At 39.7% G+C, this 20,245-nt stretch overlaps 1 protein-coding gene across 1 annotated transcript in view; it reads right to left on the reverse strand.

Annotated features, from left to right (window-relative positions):
• Positions 1–4,371: 4,371 nt before the first annotated feature.
• OTOL1 (otolin 1) overlaps positions 4,372–20,245 on the reverse strand; it is a 28,603-nt gene continuing 12,729 nt past the window's right edge. The window contains exons 4-7 of the mRNA XM_073358884.1: positions 13,205–13,576; positions 10,662–10,751; positions 6,991–7,062; positions 4,372–5,270 (exon numbers count right to left, since the gene is read on the reverse strand). Of these exons, the coding sequence (XP_073214985.1) occupies positions 4,372–5,270; positions 6,991–7,062; positions 10,662–10,751; positions 13,205–13,576 (1,433 nt within the window). The remainder of the gene's footprint in view (positions 5,271–6,990; positions 7,063–10,661; positions 10,752–13,204; positions 13,577–20,245) is intronic.

Below are 20,245 nucleotides of genomic sequence, written 5' to 3' on the forward strand. Positions count from 1 at the left end.
AATTCCACCCACAGAGTTTTGTAAGGAAGCAAAGGCTTCGTATCTTCCAAACCATTCACAGGCAACACTTGGCCTGCATGAACAATGAGTCATTTACCATTGCATCCCTGCTCTCTTCACAACTTGCATATAGAATTACTGGCTGCTGTTCTCCACAGAGAGCCAACCAATTTCTAGCGAGGACTATGTGGACAGTTTCTGCAGAGCCCCCAAACCCTGATGAGCTGTTTTCCCCAGAAAATGACATGTAGTTTATTCATACAGAAAGTTCACAATTCAGAAGGAGAACAGAAAATTGTTGGATGTCCAGATACAGCCATCTGTTACGTGGACCGCGTGTATTGCCGTGGGCATGCACAAGTAACTAAGTAGTACTATGACCAGGGCCGGCTCTAGGTTTTTGCTGCCCCAAGCAAAAAATTTGCCACCACAAGCTCCGAGAGTGCAACTGCCCAAATAAAAGAAAAAAAAAAAAAAAGGTGGCCGGAATGCCACTGCTGGAATTGTGCCACCCCGAGCATGTGCTTGCTTTGCTGGTGCCTAGAGCCGGTCCTGACTGTGACAGCAGAAGGCCAAACTTATAATATTTTTTCCACATATTTAACAGTTGTCAAAGAATTTATAGACCATACCCTGCATACTTTATCTTGTTAGCACTCTGAATTCAAACCACACACTAAAATACTCAGAATAAGTACCAAATTAAGTTGCAACTACTTGAAAGCTGGTACATGTTATATTTGAATTACCAGTGTTTAAACTGAGCTGTGAGGCTGATGAGTTGACAGACATTTTTAATTTTGCAGGTAGATAGAATCAGTCTTTTAAAATTGGCTTGTCTTTTATCTTAGAATTTAACAGAAGTTCTCTGAAGTTAATTTTCTCAGTGAACATAAGAAGCCTTGCTATGCCTTAATCTTGATACAATATTAAAAAAAGTAGAAATGAAGTACATGATTTATGGTGGTATTTAAAGAAGATATTGAAGTCATGATGACAATTTAAGTGAGAGAAGCGAGTATGAAAAGACCACTTAACCTCTCCAATTCACTGTATTTCTTTAAAGTCTGATCCAGCATCCATTGAAATCAATGAAAAGACTGCCATTGACTTCAATTTACATTGGATCAGGACTTTGTAATATATAATAATACCACAAGAAAACTTTAACCAACCACAGCAAGTGTCCTTTGCTGAGAGGGAGCACAATCCAGCAGATAGAGCACTGAACTGGGAGTCAGGAGACCTGGGTTCTATTCCTTGCTTTGCAACTGACAGGCTGCTTGGAGAATTCACTTCAACTCTCTGTGGATGTTTCCTTCCTATCCTTTGTCGGTTTTGTCTATTTAGATTGTAAGGAGCAGGGACTGTCTCACTATATGTTTGTGCACTACCTAGCACCAGGGGTCCCTATCGTGGTAGGGGCCTTTAAGTGCTACAGTATTACAAATAATAACAGTGTTAAAAATATATACAAAGTAAAGTCATAACTCAAAACTAGTTGGTACGTTACCAACTCCGAACATTGAAATAGATCCCCTTTTGGAGGATCGTAGTTGAACTGTTTGGGCCAAAAAAGTGACCTACCTGGAAATGATTGTAAATGGAGTCAGCAAAAAGTGTGTGCAACATTCCATCTATTTAAAAGACAGTCATCTGCTCCACAGACAAGAAACAGTGTTGCTGATTCAGAATGTAGCAGACTTCCTTCTGAGTCACTATTGAAACAAATCTCCATTTAGAGGGCTTTGAGGTGTCACCATCCAGATTATATGTGCACCAAGGTCTTGACCACTGGCAAAAATGCAAGAGACCCTTGTTGTCCTGGCTACATTCCATCTTCAGTAGCAACGCTACACTGAATTTCTTCCTCTTTTGGTCTAAAATGGGGTGTTGTGTTGCTATACAGTGTTAAAACGTTGCCTTGTTACACCCCAGAGGTGGCCATATTTTAATTATGGGTGAAGTGGTTCCTATGTATATAATTTGTATATCTGTATATAAGACACTTTGGACTATGAGGATGTACGTGACTAGTGGAGTTGCACATCTCTCCCAGAAACATTGCCTGTACAATTCTATTGGAAAGCTGACTGGGCCTGTTGCTTTCTCTTGGTGAAATGCCATTATGGCAGTGTTAATGTTGTTGGATGCGATTTCATGCTCCAGAGAATGCCTGCCTTGGGCAGAGAGTGAAGCTAAATTAATGTTTTGAAATTCTGTTTAATTTCATTAAAGCTGTAGGTTTTAGTGGATCTTTGTATTATTCATACAGGATCTGGCCTGAAACCCATAAACTTAGTTTTCCATTCACTTCCATGGGTTTTGGAATCAGGCTTTCTATCAAGGTTAATCTCTGGGGGATTTTATGTGGTTTTTACAGTTTTTACTACCACTTCTTGTCTAAGAAGCCATATGGGAATTCCCCTTTTTGATCATTGAAATAGTCATACTAAATCAGACCCAAGCTCCCTCTAAGTCCATGTCCTATCTCTGATAGTGGCCAAAACCAGATGCTTCAAAGGAAGGTGAAAGAAACCCAGATACAAGCTGCCCCTTACTTTGGTCTCTCCCGAGACTCTCACTCCCCCATCTACATATCCACTGATCTGGTGCCCTGGAAAATATTTTCCACAGGTTTGTTTTTGATGTTTTCCAGCTTTAGGAGGTCAAATCATTTTGTTGAATCCCTAATTCTATATCCTTTCCAGATTTGTGGTCTGTGTGTCCATAAAATATTTGCTGAAAAGTTCATAAGGCCCTGATCTGAGACCCCGGCTTCTAGCCTCCCAAACAGAGTCAGCAAAACAAAGTCTATACCTTAGTCCAGCTAGTTACCAGGAGCCTAAAACAGACCTTCTCTAATGACTACCCCCTTCCTAATTAATCTGCTCTCTCCCTTCCGCATGTTCCTCTTTCTGATTATATAGGCCAATCCCAGGCCAGAGCGGGGAGCCTCCTTAATTACACACAAACTGTTTTGGTTGTGAGCTCCTAGCTGTGTCTTAAAGGGGTAGTGAGATTCATAGTGAGATTATGGCCCTCTGAATGGTTACTCTAGAATCCTACCACCCATGAACAAGAACGCTATCTTGGTCATTCTTTTTGAAGTATAATTTTGTCTGTGAGTGCAGGTAGCTGTTGAACTGTGATTTCCTAAGAAGTGATGGTTCCAATACCAAGAATCGGGAGAGAGGAATATGTGATGTCACTTTCATTGTAGCAAGAGAGTGATCAGAACCATTCCATTTATCATACTGAATATGTCCAATGTTGTTCTAAAGTTCTAAAAGGAATTATAAAGTTAATCAATGTGAGAGAAGGCATTGAATGGCCTCTGATCCAGTACTTTCTTAAGCTAATAAGGACCTAGATCAATTCTGGTATCCCAAGATTACTTCATTTCTTATTTTTACTTCCCTAAATTCAGGTTGGCTTTGGCAAAGGAATTCTTAAAAAGTTGTCCATGTGTTCATTAAACATTCACTGAGTTATAGGACCTTTCTGATCATACGATGATATGCTTCAGCCAAACACCATTTACAGAAGTACTTTTCCTCTAAATCATTTGAACTAATCGTTCCATCAGCTGCAATGTTGTCCACCAACACATTAATGTATTTTTCTCTGTGTATCATAGGAAAAAATAAATTAGATTAGGCAATCATCTTATTTTATTCTTTACTGTACCAAAGATATTCAGTTCTTGTAAATACAACAATAATTTGATGAACAAAGAAGTTTGCACTGATTGAGTGATTATAATGCAATTGCTAAGTCAACCTTTTATTCCATGCATTACTATGTATAAAGTAACACATAATACTGGTTTGATAGCAAACATTTTTAAATCTATTAACATGATTTGAAAAAACAGACTACTTGCAATTGTATCTGATTAATCTCTGAGTCAAATCCTGCAATCCTTAGCTAAAACTTGAAACTCCAACTAACTTCAATACTGACTCCCATGGACATTTTGACTTCTAATTACTGCAAGATTTGGCCTTATCTGAATTAAACTAATATATTGACTTTGTGTAATTTTAACAATTTGATGATCTAGCATGGGTCTGAAGTATAAATAAAATCTCTTTGGGATCTATATCTTCCTGAATGAATTTGTGTAATATTTCCTTATATGATCATGACAATTAGGCCTCAGCATAGAGGGTGGCTGTATCTTTTGGGGCTCCTTAGTTAAAATTAATCAGTTTATTACAAATATAAATATTTGTATAGAAAGATTATGACATCTATTTCACTAAAGTGACACTTTCTTTCTCCTTCACCCTTCTCCCTCCACCTCCTACTAACAATCAGAGTGAAATAAATGTTATGTTTCTTAGTCATGTGTTTATCATCATATATTTATGCGAGGGTCTCAAAAATATCATCTGGATACAAAAGAAACCCTGTAAATATGCTGTCATCTTCAGCACTGACATAGATCCCATTCCAATCCCGTCCAACCTCCAACCAAACCTGATCTCCTGCATTTAATTTCAAAATGATCAGGAAAGATGCCTGGTCTATCTCTTGACCATAAAGTGTTTCACGGGTTTTGACTATCTTCTTGTTTTGTGCCACAATGCTGATTCGAGCAGGCCGCCCTCTGATCGTCATGTGATAAGCAAAGACATACGCTCCAGGAATGCTACAATTGAACTTGCCTGTAGAAGGATTATAATCTTCCTGGTCATTGTACAAAATCTTGTCAAATTTAATAGGGACATTTGGTGGAGGGAAAGACTTTGACAAGCCAGCACTGAAAGCTGATCTTCGGACTTTTGAGTTATCACCCTTGGAGCCTTTGATACCTCTGGAGCCTTTCTTTCCACTAGCTCCTCGTGCCCCTTTACTACCAGGATTTCCCTTTGGACCAAGAGGTCCCATCACACCAGCTGGTCCCAAGTCCCCTTTTTCACCCTTACTACCTGGCTCACCCTTTTCTCCCTGTTGTCCATTCATCCCAGGAATACCCTCAACTCCAGTGTCTCCTTTGCTGCCTTTTTCCCCTTTTATTCCAGCTTCCCCTTTCCCTCCCCTCTCTCCTCTCTCCCCTGCCTCCCCACAATCCCCCTTTTTGCCCAGGTCTCCCTTTTCCCCTTTATCTCCATTTTCCCCATCTAGCCCCTGTAAGCCCAGTTCTCCCTTTTCTCCCTTCTCTCCTTTGGTCCCATTCTCACAAGTGTCCCCCTTCACTCCCTTCTGTCCCTTCATTCCAGGAAGGCCAGAGTTTCCTTTATCTCCTTTAACTCCAGCTTCACCTGTTAAAAAAAAGATCGAAATAAAGAGTCACAAGAAAGAATAAATACCTCAAACCATGCAGCACTACTAGCCTTGGGCTGGTCACTGTGCTAAGTAGGGGCTAGCAGAAGCAGATGTAAATGCCATGTGCTTGTGGTTAAAAAGTAGACTGTATGTTCCATTCTCAATGTTTTCTTTCTGTTTTCCTCTGGAGTGGGTTGAGTGAGTGGAGGGAGTAATTTGTGTGTTGAGTGAGGGTGGCAGTGGATTTGAGGGAGGGGAATCATCGTGGGCTGAGTGGATTTGATGGGAACAAGTGGAACTGAGGCAAGAGGAGGAAAATGTTGAGAGGAGAGGTTAGAAAAGGGAAGAGGGAGGAGTAAGAGGCTAAGGAGGCTTGGGAAGGCAATTAGAAAACAAAAGAGAATAGGAATAAAAGATGAGGACAGAGAAAGAGACTGAGAAAGTGGAGAAGACCAAAGAGAATGCAACCCTGAGTATGTGGGGAGGAAGCCAACTTGATGGAAAAGAGAGAAGTGATGACTTTAAAAATAGTGCCAAGGTATATGGCAAGAAAAAGAAAGTGGAATCAAAGAAGAAAAAAAGGCAGAAATAGTAAGTCCGTTTTTTAAATGCATTTACCATAAATTTGAGGGGCGACATACAATTGAAAGCACTAAATCCACAATATTAAAAGCAATTGATAAAATACCTGTATTCTATACAGGGCAAGACTCTCCAGTGCCATCTATCTGCTGGTGTGATCTGGCTTTAAAGCCATCTTAACCAAAGGAAGATTGCCCCAGTGTGAGGGTCATCCTCTGGTGGCATAGAGCCAGTTTAGCAACTCCTACACCACACACTCTCCTGACTGTCAAGGCAGCAGAGAAAAAAGGTTGTGGCTTCAGGAAAGCAGGTAGCCAGGACAACTTTACACTGAGCTAATTCTTGGATTGCACCCTAAGACTCCTCTAATGCAGCCCAGGGATGACAGGCCTGCACAGAGCAGCAGAGAGCAGAGTTTTAAACCACATTTGCACACACATCCCTGTGCATTCTGTCCCATTAGGCTGCACCAGAGAATCTGATCTGTCTCTGGTGGGGTTTTTCACACTATCTAAATATGGCTGAAAGTATCACTGCCAGGTGTGGATTTTATCTCTGGCTCATAAAGTTACTTTTCACTGAAGAATAACTTTTCTTGCCTTCAGAATGCTCCAGATTGCAAAAAATCCCATCTCCAATACATTTTCCAGGTGGAACATACTTCCCTACAGGAACACTCTCTCTTTTACTCTCTCTCTTACACACACACACACAGTCTCCTCCCCCCCGCCACCCCTCACTCCAAAAATTATTAGTTTGGTTGGTTGCTCAAAGATATTGACTGGGTGGTTTCCGTTGGGCCCTGTTTCTATCATACACTAGGACAGGCTACAGTTTATAGTATCCACACACTTAACAAAATGACATGATTCAAACTGCACCATAGGTAGACAGGAAGGTGACAGATAAACAACATAATTTAGAATGTAGACTGTGATCTAAATACTGAAGTCCACATTCAGTTCTTACTCACACATAGCTCCCACTCACTGTAGTGAGTTGTTCCTGAATGTGGACTGAATAAAAACTAAGTAGTGAATTCCAGATTGGGAAAAAACAGATTAAATATTAGAAAACCAGATTAAGAGGAAGATAGATCAATGTTCTTGAGTACTCTGGTGTAGCCTTACGTACCTTGTTCTCCAGGTTTGCCTGGATACCCTGGAATTCCATTTGTTCCTTGGTCACCATGTTCTCCTTTATCTCCTAAGACATTGTTACCATTAATATGCTGCTATGTATATTATTTGTAGCAAAACATTCTTTATGTGACATGGGGCTTACACTATTTGTGTGTGTGTGTGTCACTCTCTCTTTCCTGTAGTAAAAATGAACTTAAAAAATGACAGTTCTAAGAAAGTTTCTTGGGACCCCTTAACTGAAAACTCCAAAACACCAGCACCCATCAAACTACCCATCGTGTTGTACTTCTGTAGTTATCCAGTTCATCTTAATGCCTAAGAAATAAGTAACTGTATGCAATCAGTAATGTCGGATGGGGAGGGCATTTACTGTCATTTAATGGCCCGAAAGAGAGGCTGACAGCCACTAGACTCAGTATTGTCATTTTAGTTTGACAGACCTAAAAAGCATTAATCAAGAGAGGACATCGTAGCAGAGGACATTGATTGAATCACACTCTGATGTCATCGTTTTTTTTTTTTGCCTGAAAAACTGTTCAAGTGCATTCAGTACTTATTGAAAAGAGAGATTAACTGCATTGGCTTTAGCAAAGTATGATGCATGCAAATGCTGTGCAAGCAACCACTTATAGCTCTGCCAATAGAATTCAGTCCTCATGCACTCTTCTAGTTTCTTTGGACAGAAACAGGCAATTGAGCTAAATTGTGTCCAGTGTGTGGTAGTTTAGTGACATGCAAAATGAGAACTCTGCGATGACCATCAAACTCATTTTCACTTGGGATTTGAACACAGGTTTCCAGGGCAAATGATTAATAGAACCAATAACCACAAAGACAAACCTCTTAATCAGAGGATGGCTTAGAAGAGGATGCACAACCTGATTGGGTACCTATGGTTAATGCATATATTCCGAATGGGACCATGCTTGACTTTTTCCTCTCTTTTGTATTGTATACAACTCTCTAAGTGGAGGTCAAGGATAATCTAGGCATGGCCCAATACCTAAACAAATATTTTGCCTCAGTCTTTAATAAGGCTAAAGAGGATCTTAGGGATAATGGTAGCATGACAAATGGGAATGAGGATATGGAGGTAGATATTACCATATCTGAGGTAGAAGCGAAACTTGAACAGCTTAATGGGACTAAATCGGGGGGCCCAGATAATCTTCATCCAAGAATATTAAAGGAATTGGCATATGAAATTGCAAGCCCATCAGCAAGAATTTTTAATGAATCTGTAAACTCAGGGGTTGTACTGTATGATTGGAGAATTGCTAAAATAGTTCCTATTTTTAAGAAAGGAAAAAAAACATGATCCAGGTAACTACAGGCCTGTTAGTTTCACATCTGTAGTATGCAAGGTCTTGGAAAAAATTTTGAAGGAGAAAGTAGTTAAGGACATTGAGGTCAATGGTAAATGGGACAAAATACAACATGGTTTTACAAAAGGTAGATCATGCCAGACCAACCTGATCTCCTTCTTTGAGAAAGTAACAGATTTTTTAGACAAAGGAAACACAGTGGATCTAATTTACCTAGATTTCAGTAAAGCATTTGAGACTGTGCCACATGAGGCATTATTAGTGGAAGTGGAAAAGATGGGGATCAATATGAAAATTGAAAGGTGGATAAGGAATTGGTTAACAGGGAGACTACAGCTGGTCCTACTGAAAGGTGAACTGTCAGGCTGGAGGGAGGTTACCAGTGGAGTTCCTCAGGGATGAGTTTTGGGACCATTCTTATTTAAACTTTTTATTACTGACCTCGGCACAAAAAGTGGGAGTGCGCTAATAAAGTTTGCAGATGATACAAAGCTGGGAGGTATTGCCAATTTAGAGAGAGACAGGGATATCATACAGGAAGATTTGGATGACCTTGTAAACTGGAGTAATAGTAATAGGATTAAATTTAATAGTGAAAAGTGTAAGGTTATGCATTTAGGGATTAATAAAAAGAATTTTAGTTACAAGCTGGGGACAATTAGAAATAACGGAGGAGGAGAAGGACCTTGGAGTATTGGTTGATCATAGGATGACTATGAGCCGCCAACATGATATGGCCATGAAAAAAGCTAATGTCTTGGGATGCATCAGGCAAGGTATTTCCAGTAAAGATAAGGAGGTTTTAGTACCGTTATACAAGGCACTGATGAGACCTCATCTGGAATACTGTGTGCAGTTCTAGTCTCCCATGTTTAAGAAGGATGAATTCAAACTGGAACAGGTACAGAGAAGGGCTACTAGGATGATCCGAGGAATGGAAAACCTGTCTTATGAAAGGAGATTCAAGGAGCTTGGCTTGTTTCGCCTAACTAAAAGAAGGTTGAGAGGAGATATGATTGCTCTCTATAAATATATCAGAGGGATAAATACTGGAGAGGGAGAGGAATTATTTAAGCTCAGTACCAATGTGGACACAAGAACAAATGGAAATTAACTGGTCATTGGGAAGTTTAGACTTGAAATTAGACAAAGGTTTCTAACCATCAGAGGAGTGAAGTTTTGGAATAGCCTTCCAAGGGAAGCAGTGGGGGCAAAAGACTTATGTGGCTTTAAGATTAGACTCGATAAGTTTATGGAGGAGATGGTATGATGGGATAACATGATTTTGACAATTAATTGATCTTTAACTATTCATGGTAAATAGGCCCAATGGCCTGTGATGGGATGCTAGATGGGGTGGGATCTGAGTTACTACAGAGAATTCTTTCCTGGGTATCTGGCTGGTGAATCTTGCCCATATGCTCAGGGTTTAGCTGATTGCCATATTTGGGGTTGGGAAGGAATTTTCCTCCAGGGCAGATTGGAAGAGGCCCTGGAGGTTTTTCGCCTTCCTCTGTAGCATGGGGCACGGGTCACTTGCTGGAGGATTCTCTGCTCCTTGAAGTCTTTAAATCATGATTTGAGGACTTCAATAGCTCAGACATAGGTGAGAGGTTTATTGCAGGAGTGGGTGGGTGAGATTCTGTGGCCTGCCTTGTGCAGGAGGTCAGACTGGATGATCATAATGGTCCCTTCTGACCTTAATATCTATGAATAAGTTTGTTTCATCTACAGCACCCATCGTCGGGACAAGTGATTATTCAAGTGTAGGTGCTAAGTGTTTAGGGATACCAAAAATCACACTGTTGCAAACAGAGAAGCATTGTTCTAAATAACAGTTAGTTTAGTGGACCAACTTTTTAAACATGTTTTTAAAAATATGTTTTCTCCATAAGCAAGAAACTGCTGGGCCATACTTAGAGCAATACATGATAGTAGAGTGACCACTGAGGGCCTGGTCCAAAGAATATTAAAGTGAATGGGAGTCTTTGCATGAAGTTATAGCTAATGAACTAAATTCCACTCTCTTGTTGCGTGCAGTCAATTTGGTCTGAGAGATTTAACTTTTAAAAGCTGCTTTTATGCCTGCCTGTTGCTTTCTTTACTACACATGGGCCTGATCCAAAGCCCATTGAGGTAGAACTTCAATGAGCTTTGGATCAGGCTTTTGTGAATATCCATTTTTATTTTGTGCTGTTATAAGTTATTGGTTTACGGTATTACAGGCTATGGGAATTACAAGGTATTAATTTGTATCAAGACATTTCAATTGCTTTAGAAAATATATGAGCAAAAAAAAATCTCATGTGCTTTTCAAATGACAGCTACTGTTCCTCACCCTTGTCTCCTTTGAAGCCCTTTGGACCTTGAAGTCCAGGAATTCCTGGTAGGCCCTGAGGGCCAGTGTCTCCCATCTCTCCTTTAGGACCTGGAAAATGAGCATTTGCAAATTCATTAGGCAATGGAATTCTATCTTCACAGTGACTGAAAAGGATGAACTTTATAAAGTGACCTATGAATGTTAGTTAGGTAATAAACCACAAATGATGGGGGTTGCCACATACTGATGGGTGCTTTGTGGAAACAGAGAAGAACTGAGTATTTTCCTTTGTGTCATAGGAGTGATACAAAAGAAGCAGAGCAGGGCTCAGGACTGAGTCATATTTCCTTCACAGATGAAAAACAATGTAATTGTTCGTAGGCAATTAGGGGGGTTAGCCATACAGCTGGCACTGACATTAATGGGAACTGTGTGGCTAAACTCTCTCGTCAGCTATGAAAATCCCAGTTTATATTTCATGATACTTCTATTGACTGGTTCATGGACCTTTGTCTTTCACATAGTGTACAAATGCCCATGCCATCTTTAAGACCTTGATTTTTGAGTTTGGAGGTCTCTTAGCTTGAAAAACAGCTTTCAACTGCTATACAGCTATAGAAGCCCAAACACACAGATTACATCAGAATTTGCGTATCCAGTATTTAAATGCATCTGAAGACATCCTATATCTAATTAACTCCTCCCCCTTTCTTTCTTTTTTTTAATCTGCAAATGCAAGTATGGTAATCGGGCAGATCAGATCCACATATTGTGAGAAACGTCAGAAAAACAAGCAAGCAAGATACTCGGTGGTTTAATTTAATTAAGCTTTAAAAAACAGGGATAGCTAGTGCACATCTGGCCCTGTTCATTGTCACAATACAAACAACTTGACATGAGCTCTTCTTCCATCCGTGCTCAGGAGATGTATGCATAGAACTCCCTCTATAGCTAATACAATGTTGTCCCTTATTAACAATGGGAGACTAGAGTCCCTTGAATACAGTATATTTAAAAGCTCTAGGTGTGGTTCTACCACCTTTACTCCGATGAAAAGTATCTCTCTCCAAAAGTAGTTCCATTAAAAGAAACATGAATACTTGCAGATTAAGGTCCTGCTCAATGTAAAGGTGTCAGAATCAGGCCCTATCTGGGTGTGTATTTTAATAATAAAAAGTAACATTACATAATATATAATATATTAGGTTACAAAATATATAGCTCTTATAAAAATATTTATAGGGTATTTATAGAGACTCTGTTGAGCAAATTAATCATATTTAAAATTTGGAGCCTTTATTGTCTTTTGCATTGAACTTCCCTGTTTCCAAGAAAGGGTCAGGGATTTTATTATTAATTATTATATAACCCTGTAGAAAAACAGAAAACTACTTTCAGGTAGCATGAAGGGTCACAAAACCATGCTAAAGGGAATATGAAAAACAATCTGCAACTATTAGAAGACAGTAAACACAAAAGTGCAGGGAGAGGAAATGTCTGTGGGGTTCCAAGAGGATATGACAAGGACTAAAGGGATCAACATGAGCAAAGGGAAATTGAGACTGAATATTGGGAACATATTCCTAGCTACTAAATCATATTTCTCTGTTGAGTAGTCTCCTAAGAGAGGTAGTAAAAGTCTCACTGCTTGGAAGACATAAAATCAGACTGCAGACAGCATGGAAGAAAATATTGCATTGGCTGGTGGAGGGATTGGGTAGACTATCAGGTTTTCTCTATTTTTAATTTCTATGCTCTAAGTGTCTGGCAAACCAGGGAAATAAGGAAAATTAAAACTGTGGGGAAGGTTAAAGCTTTTTGGGGTGATCTATCCTTCTCCAAATGGCCACTCTTTCTCTTTTCAAATCCCAGGTATAATTCAATTATAAAGCAATAAGAATGATGTAAGTACAACAGTCCTTTGTCTTAGTGGACTTTTTGTATAGTCTGTCTGTTACAGATTGTAAGATACCCTCAGTGCAAGGACATTGTTTTCTTCTGTGGGTTGCCTGGTGCCAGCTGATCTATTAACACTCAGTTAAAAAAAAATAATAGAACACAATAATCATACCCTTCTCTCTGTAACAACAACATAAATGAAATGTAATATTGCACAGTTTTCTGGGATTTCTACAATACAAAGGGAGAGAGAGGCAGAGGAAGATGGAGTATTGTCCAGGAGTTTGTGTGTAACAGTAACTCTGATTCTCCTTAATTTTGTGTGTAAACCTGAGTCCTGTAAGACCTCTACATGCAGAACACTGATTTTAATTGGAGTTCCACATGTGAGGGACTTACAGATTTGGGCCCTAAGTTAGCATTGTTTTAATGTAGCATTTAAGAATAATTAGATTTTTATCTGATATTATATGTAATATGAATCCATTATGTCCAATCCTCAGCTGGTGTAAATCACCATAGCATGATGATCTGGCCTGCAAGAGAATTTATTCAAGACTTAATAAAATTGGAGAATCATTGCCACTTTTCTCTTAGTTCATATGCTACAGCTGACACTGCCTCTTGAGAAATTAATAATGATAATAATTGCTTTCCCCTACCTGGCAGTCCATGCTCTCCTGGTTCCCCTTTCTCACCTGACACAGGGGTACAGCAATCACAGCAATTAAAAAAGAAATCGGCTGTGTCAAGAGTAAAGTTTTCAAAGGGAAACAGAGTGGTGGCCGTTCTGAAAGCCGAGTTGAGCGTGGATAACTCCACCGGCATTTCGCTTGTTTCCGATATTTCTGTGAACGGACTTTCTTCAGTAGGTGGCACAATGGATGTGTCAAAGCCATCAGTGACCTCTATCTCTGGAGACTTTATCTTAGTAAACTTTTCAGCCAGGGTAGCTTTCGCCTCTGTGCGAACAGCAGCAGCAATCAGTATAATGAAGGTGGCACTGTGCCCAGGTAAACGCCACATTTTTGTTGCTGTAAGAAAAGATTAATGCAATTATAAAGCATTGCACCAGGTTACTGGTAGTAGCAATTTCCCTGTAAGGTTCATTTGTTTTGCATTCGTTATTGCTTTTCCTGCACTTCTCCCTGTGAGCCTTTTCTTTTTAAATCCAAGAGAAGAAGCTTGACATATAAACAGCAAAGAGTAAAGGAGCAAAAGTAAAATTTTTGTCAGATAGGCAGGTTTCTTCTTAATTAAAAACAGCTCACGGCCCTGATCTTGTTAGTTGATCTATGAGGAGACACCCCTGTATCTGTACAGAGCCCCATTGATTTCAGTGCGGGCCCTATGCAGCTACAGAGGCCCTCTACCTAGGCCAACTTATCAGATTGGCATTAAGTGGTGTGGAAAGTAAAAGAAGTTAAGAGTTCCTGCTGTGCGACCCTGCATTTTATAATGAGTAGATACATTCCTGTTGTAAAGAGACACAAAAAGACAATACTGCTAGGTGCCCAGCTCTCAGCAATAGTTCCAGAAATCTCAGAGGTTTCAAGTGGGACACACTGGGAAGATGGTTTAGATTGGATATTAGGAAAAACTTTTTCACTATGAGGGTGGTGAAACACTGGAATGCGTTACCTAGGGAGGTGGTAGAATCTCCTTCCTTAGAGGTTTTTAAGGTCAGGCTTGACAAAGCCCTGGCTGGGATGATTTAACTGTGAATTGGTCCTGCTTCGAGCAGGGGGTTGGACTAGATGACCTTCTGGGGTCCCTTCCAACCCTGATATTCTATGATTCTATGATGTAGGCTTTGTCCTAATGCAAGACTTATCTTTGTAACACATGAAGAAAGCATAAATGCCACAAACAAAGTTAGAGGGGGGAATATTTGACATCCTGTTAGATACTTTCTATGCCATCTCTAATTTGAAAAGAAAGTTTATTGAAGGTTTTTACATCTCACTATTCTTCTGCTTAGCAACCTAACTGAAGCAATTAGAACACAGTGAAGTATCAGTAATTTGAAACTAGCAAAACCAGTCCTTTCTGCTTGAAATCTAGAGTGATCACACTAACAAATCTAATGCTGTTTCAAAAGATTCAACCGGAATGAGACATTCTATATTTAAAACAAGAAATATTGTCTGTGGCTAGCACGTTCCAGTAGCAACTTCCCCCCAGATGTCAAGTGGCATAAAGCTGGCATAATGTGGTACAGAACCAGGCCCTCTAAGTGTGACCATGGCTACCAGTGTTGCCAACTCTGCCAACATTTGGTGTCTGTCATAGAATCCCAGTTCCTGGTATCAAGAGATGGCATGAAAATTTTGGCTTTTTAAGTATGTTTTCTAGCCCTCATTGTGGAGAAAACCTTGGAGGCAAGAAGGAGTTGGTAGTAGTGGTTTCAGAGCAAGAAGCTGAAGCCTGACAGATATTTCATCACAGCTGGAGGTAGCTGCGCCCCAGCTCCCTGTAAAGGAAAAGGAGAGATACTAGCAAGCAGTAGCTAGGAAGCTGCAAGAGGAGAGGAGGAAATATATGCAAAAGCTCAGGTGGATCTGAAATTGTGACTTACCCCTGAAATGCTGACTCTCCTAGATGAATAAATACATTTTACTCTTTTAACTCGAATGGCAAATGTTTTTTGTTTTGAATAAGTGTACTAAAGCTATTGCATTCATAGGGGCTTCTGTATCTCTGCAGGTTGCTGGATAAAACAGCCTCCTTCAGATAACCAAGATGGGAAAGGCAAATGGAGAAGGAAGCAGACACCCAAGAACTCTGCTTTTGTGTTATCTAAGCACTTGGGACCAATTCTCTTCTCAGTTACACTAGTGCCCCAGTGACTTCAATGTGGAGTGTATGAGTATACATGAGAGCAGAAATTGCCCCTTGGCTTTTTGTCTGTAGAAGATAAATCCACATATTTACAAAGGACTCATGGGTACTCCCTTCCTCCAAACATCGAGTCAGATTCTGCAAAACACAATCGTTTGAGTAGTCCCTCTGATTTCAGTTGGGATTTTCCTGGGATTCCAATGGGACTGTTCTTGTCATTGGGGTTTTTCAAGATCTAACCCATAAACCCCTTCCCAAGTGGAGAGAAACAATGGGCTTGAGCCCCATTTCTCTCTGCAGCTTTTCCTCGACCTAATAACACTGCAATATTTCTTATAAAGCTTGAGAAACATCTGGTGCAAGGGCTGAATGATCAAGACCATGCAGGGTGGCTCCAAAAATACAGAAAAGCCAAATTCTGAAGTGTGTGATTTACTGAAATGATTAGAGAGAATTCAATAATGACTTCAGAGTCAAGCACAATTACCTGCTTTGAAAGGCTTTGCTTTAAAGGAATAAGTGGAAACAAAATTACACCCTAAGTATTCCAAGCGGTCTGAAGTAAATGTTTCAAAGAAGGTAAGATTTTCCAATTACATACTCCATCTTGGTCTAAATTTTCATCTTGGTTTCCTTATCTTTCATATGGCTAATTGCTTAAGCAAAGAAGGGGAGCCTAAATAGGGGGGTTGCAAACATTTTCATAGTGTGGACCACATTTCAAAAGAGGGATGGTCTTGTGGACTCCCTCTTTCCTTCCTTTCAACGATTGTGTTGACTACCTCACATCCAGCTGGTTAATATGAAGACTATCTCCCCTTTTGCTAACTAATTTCATAACATTGCAGTGGCAACTACAGCAGTTCCTTACACTGAAAGCTAACACTAGGAAAGCATTGACATATTTTTTGCTGTCCTCAATCGAATGAGTTCTGTCTACAGAAAATTCTGATGAAAACAAAAACAAAATTCATTTTCATCTAAATTTTCCATGGAAAATTATAATTTTCAGCAGATATTTGAACACTGAATACTTCAGCTGAAAACCAAAATATTTCAATATAAAATGCTGTATGGTACCTTACCCATTCTCTTCTAGAGGCTGGGCTCCCCGGTCAGACTACAATGACCATGATTCACACCAACGGCCCCCTCTGGGGCGGGGATGCACTGCATCATGGGAGTACATGTCCACAGTGCATCACAGGGCCTGCAGTTCAACTGAAGAATCTGGCTCATACAGAACAATGGAGACAGGAAGCAACTGAACTGAAATTGCCATAAAGCATGGCAGCAGCATCTCTAAATCTTGGTTTTCAGACAGACTCTTTCCATTTTTAGGTGTTTGGTTTCTGACAAAAAAAAAATCTGCAGAAAGCAGACACTTTTTATGAAAAAAAATCATTTCATCCAAAAACCCAATTTAGGAGCTTCTGGCCTACGTGATGCAATTCATGCAGAAACCCTAGGCCAATTACACTTCAATATTATATTAAGGGCAAGAAAGAGACTTTGGGTCTCACTCTAAGGACTAGTGTGTAGCTGTACTGTCCCAGAAGCAGCCAAGGAAGGAATTGTGAATCAGACTCTGTAGCCCACGAAAGCTTATGCTCAAATAAATTTGTTAGTCTCTAAGGTGCCACAAGTACTCCTTTTCTTTTTGTTCCTTCCTTGGTTCCCATTTCTTCCAGAAGGGCAGTAATCTGTTTACTCCACCCTTACTTCCCTGAGTGTTGTCTAAAAAGAGAAAACAGATTAGATAATGAAATGCTCAGAATGTTTATTTGGTGCAGTGAGTAAATTTCATATTGTCTGATCATGCAACCAAGGCTAGCATGCATACCTCAAGGGGCAGTCACTGTCTAATGTGCGAGTGTGACCTGATCTGACAAGGTACCCTAAAACTGACATAACTTCAGCACAACTTGGGACCACTCTTCACCTTACAGAAGGCACTCTGCAGCTCCCGTCCCATAGTTACTGTTTCAAAACTTGCTCTGATCATCCCAGGGGAAATAACCTAGAACTGCAGAGCATAAGTATCTCTTAGTGCCCATCTAGTCACAATGCGGTGAGTGGCTTTTGAGCCAAGAAGCTGATAATAATACATTTACCTCAAAGCAGCAGGTTCAGCACCAGCCAAGAACAGAACAGAGGGCGACTGTTTCTAAGATGTTAGCAACAGATTAATGCAAGATGTGAAAGGTCATCAGCCACTTCCTTTTTCAGGATATCCTTGCTCCTTTATACTCCAAATGTCTAAGAACAATCCATGGCTTTGTACAGAGCACTGTAACTCAGGCAATTAGCAAAGTAAGGGCTTGTGTGGTTCATTAGAGCAGAACGTCAATTTAAACACCTGGCAGGATGCTTTGGAAAACCCATAACTTACAATTGCTACAAACCTGCAACCAGAACAGCAGAACAATAGCATTTGCACTGTCAGGTTACACCTAGGAGCTAGCAAGCAGAACAATACAGTAGTATCTGAATTGTCAGTTCATTTCCGTGCACATTATAGGATCATAAATAAAATATGCAAAATAATATCTGCAGGGCCTATCTTCATCCCACAAAAGTGAAGAAATACCATGTCACTTGCTGACTGTCTGTCTCTTAGGCATGAGTTTGGGAACACAAAGGCTACAATGTGCATAAAGCATTTATTTTAATTTTTAATTCCATGACTTTTTTTCAAGTTAGACATTGGATGACTTTTAATGTAGTTATTATAACACGAAGAGCAAGAGCTATTATAATAAATATTAAAAACACCTAGCATGAAATCCTGGCCCCCTGAAACCAATGGCAAAACTCCCATTGATTTCAATGAGGGCAGATTTTTACCCCGTAGAGTGTCAGAAGGTATATAAACCTTCATGTTTCAGCACAAAGCCAACTTCTAGCTATTGGACATTAGGAGGAAACTTTAACTTAGATGGGGGGTTTTCCATAATTGCTTAAAGCAGAATTTCCTGCACCTTCCTCTGAAGCAGCTGGTTCTGTCCACTGTCGGAGCCAGGATACGGGGCTAGCTGGACCATGAGGCTGATCCACTATGGCAATTTCTGCTTTCCTATTAAATGTTAGAAGTAGTTGTGTTTTATTTTTATTTCTTATTTAAAAATCTGAATGGCATGAAATATATTTAATTCATTGCCAAAATAGCTTAATTATGCCAAGTTGCCAAATTGTAGCCTAATTATCTTTAGAAAAAAAATGTAATTTTTCAAATCAAAATCATTTGAGAGTTTGACAGGCACAAAGAGTTTCTGTGACTATTTCTAAAAACAGAGCTACTGTACATTTAAGTGGCCAAATTCAAATGAATGGATTTACATGATAATCTATCATAAAATGAATACAAATAAAATAAATTGCCTAGATGCTCTGAGCTTGTATATGTTTCAGCTAGTGGTGAATTTTAAAGTCTGAGTTTTATACCCTTGAAAATAGGGCTGATAATTAGACTGCTGAACCCTGTATTACAGTGGGCAAAGGTGTTACTAAAATAAAGATGTTAATATATGTAAATACTTTTTAATAAATGTGAAATTGTTCGTTTTTCATTATATTAGATTTCTTTCCAATTGCTCTAAAATAATTCACTCTAATATACTCACTTGACGTTTATATTTCACAATAGACCCAAACTGAGAGCAATTATTCTTCGCTGTAATGATGTCAAGTTTAGCACATCTATCCTTTATTGGGTCTAAATGTCCATGAAATGTTAGCATATATCTCACAGCTGTATACTCGTAATGCAACTGTACTTTTGTTTTTGTCCCTGAATAACTGAATTCAGATATTCTAGTTCACAACAGAAGTTTATCCACAACCAAAAGACTTTAAATAATGGGCAGATGGCTGTGTTTCTTTATTGTTTGAATAACATTTTGCGCTTTTATTCTGGGGTGGGGGAATAGAACAGTCTTCTTACAATTACACATTCATTAAATACACTCGGATTTTTTGAGGTTAAATTATACTAATAGCACCTTTTAAACTCCATAATTTCATTGCAAAAGCCATACTGAAGATAAAGTGAAGCAATGTTTGTTATCTCCTACCTTATGAATGTTCCCTTTATCAGGAATACCCGCCCAGGATGGCACATTGGAAAAGCCAATCTTATTCTCAATCAGGCAGTAATCTGTTTTATTTCTTTAATTACTTTTATTGTAACCAATGAGATGGGCCACTGTGACAGAGAGAAAGTGAGATTGGTGAATTCTCCTCAAAGTAACTAGAATGACACTGAAATTTGAGGAAATGCAAATGTTGCCCGCAGGCTGGGACGCTGCTCTTCACCTGGCCCTTTCCTGGCGACTCTCCAGGCCCCTACTACCAGCCTGCCGAGCATAAAGGACTCTCCTTGCAAAGCAATGCTTTTCAGAAGATGCTTACACAATCCTTTATGCTACTCCAGACAGATAGGAATTTATGGCATGCTATTTGCTGCACCCCAGGGTCAGATGAGAAGAGCAGAAGGGAAGAAACACTTGGAGATTGTTCATGATGAGCAGTGTGAGAGATGCATGCCGCTCCTCACTCAAGTCCCAGGCTGCATTGAAGTCAGTGTGAATTTTATCATTCACTTCAGTGGGACCAGGATTTCACCCCCAGGATTTAACAGTCACTGAGATTTTCTACTTAGGTATGTGTAGGGTTTTGCAAAGTAAGGGAATGGTCTTGTTTATCTTAACCCCACCATCTTTCAGTGTCTACAGGAAAGGTGAAGAAATAAACTGTAGCGAGTGTGCATAAGTGTAAGAAAGCCAGTGAGAATAAGGCAAAAATCTCACATTTCCTAATGTGTTGGCAAGTCTGGGCTGGTGAAATGTGTCAGATTGACAGCT

The sequence above is a fragment of the Lepidochelys kempii genome, chromosome 9, assembly GCF_965140265.1.
Source record: "Lepidochelys kempii isolate rLepKem1 chromosome 9, rLepKem1.hap2, whole genome shotgun sequence".
Lineage (NCBI taxonomy): Eukaryota > Metazoa > Chordata > Testudines > Cheloniidae > Lepidochelys > Lepidochelys kempii.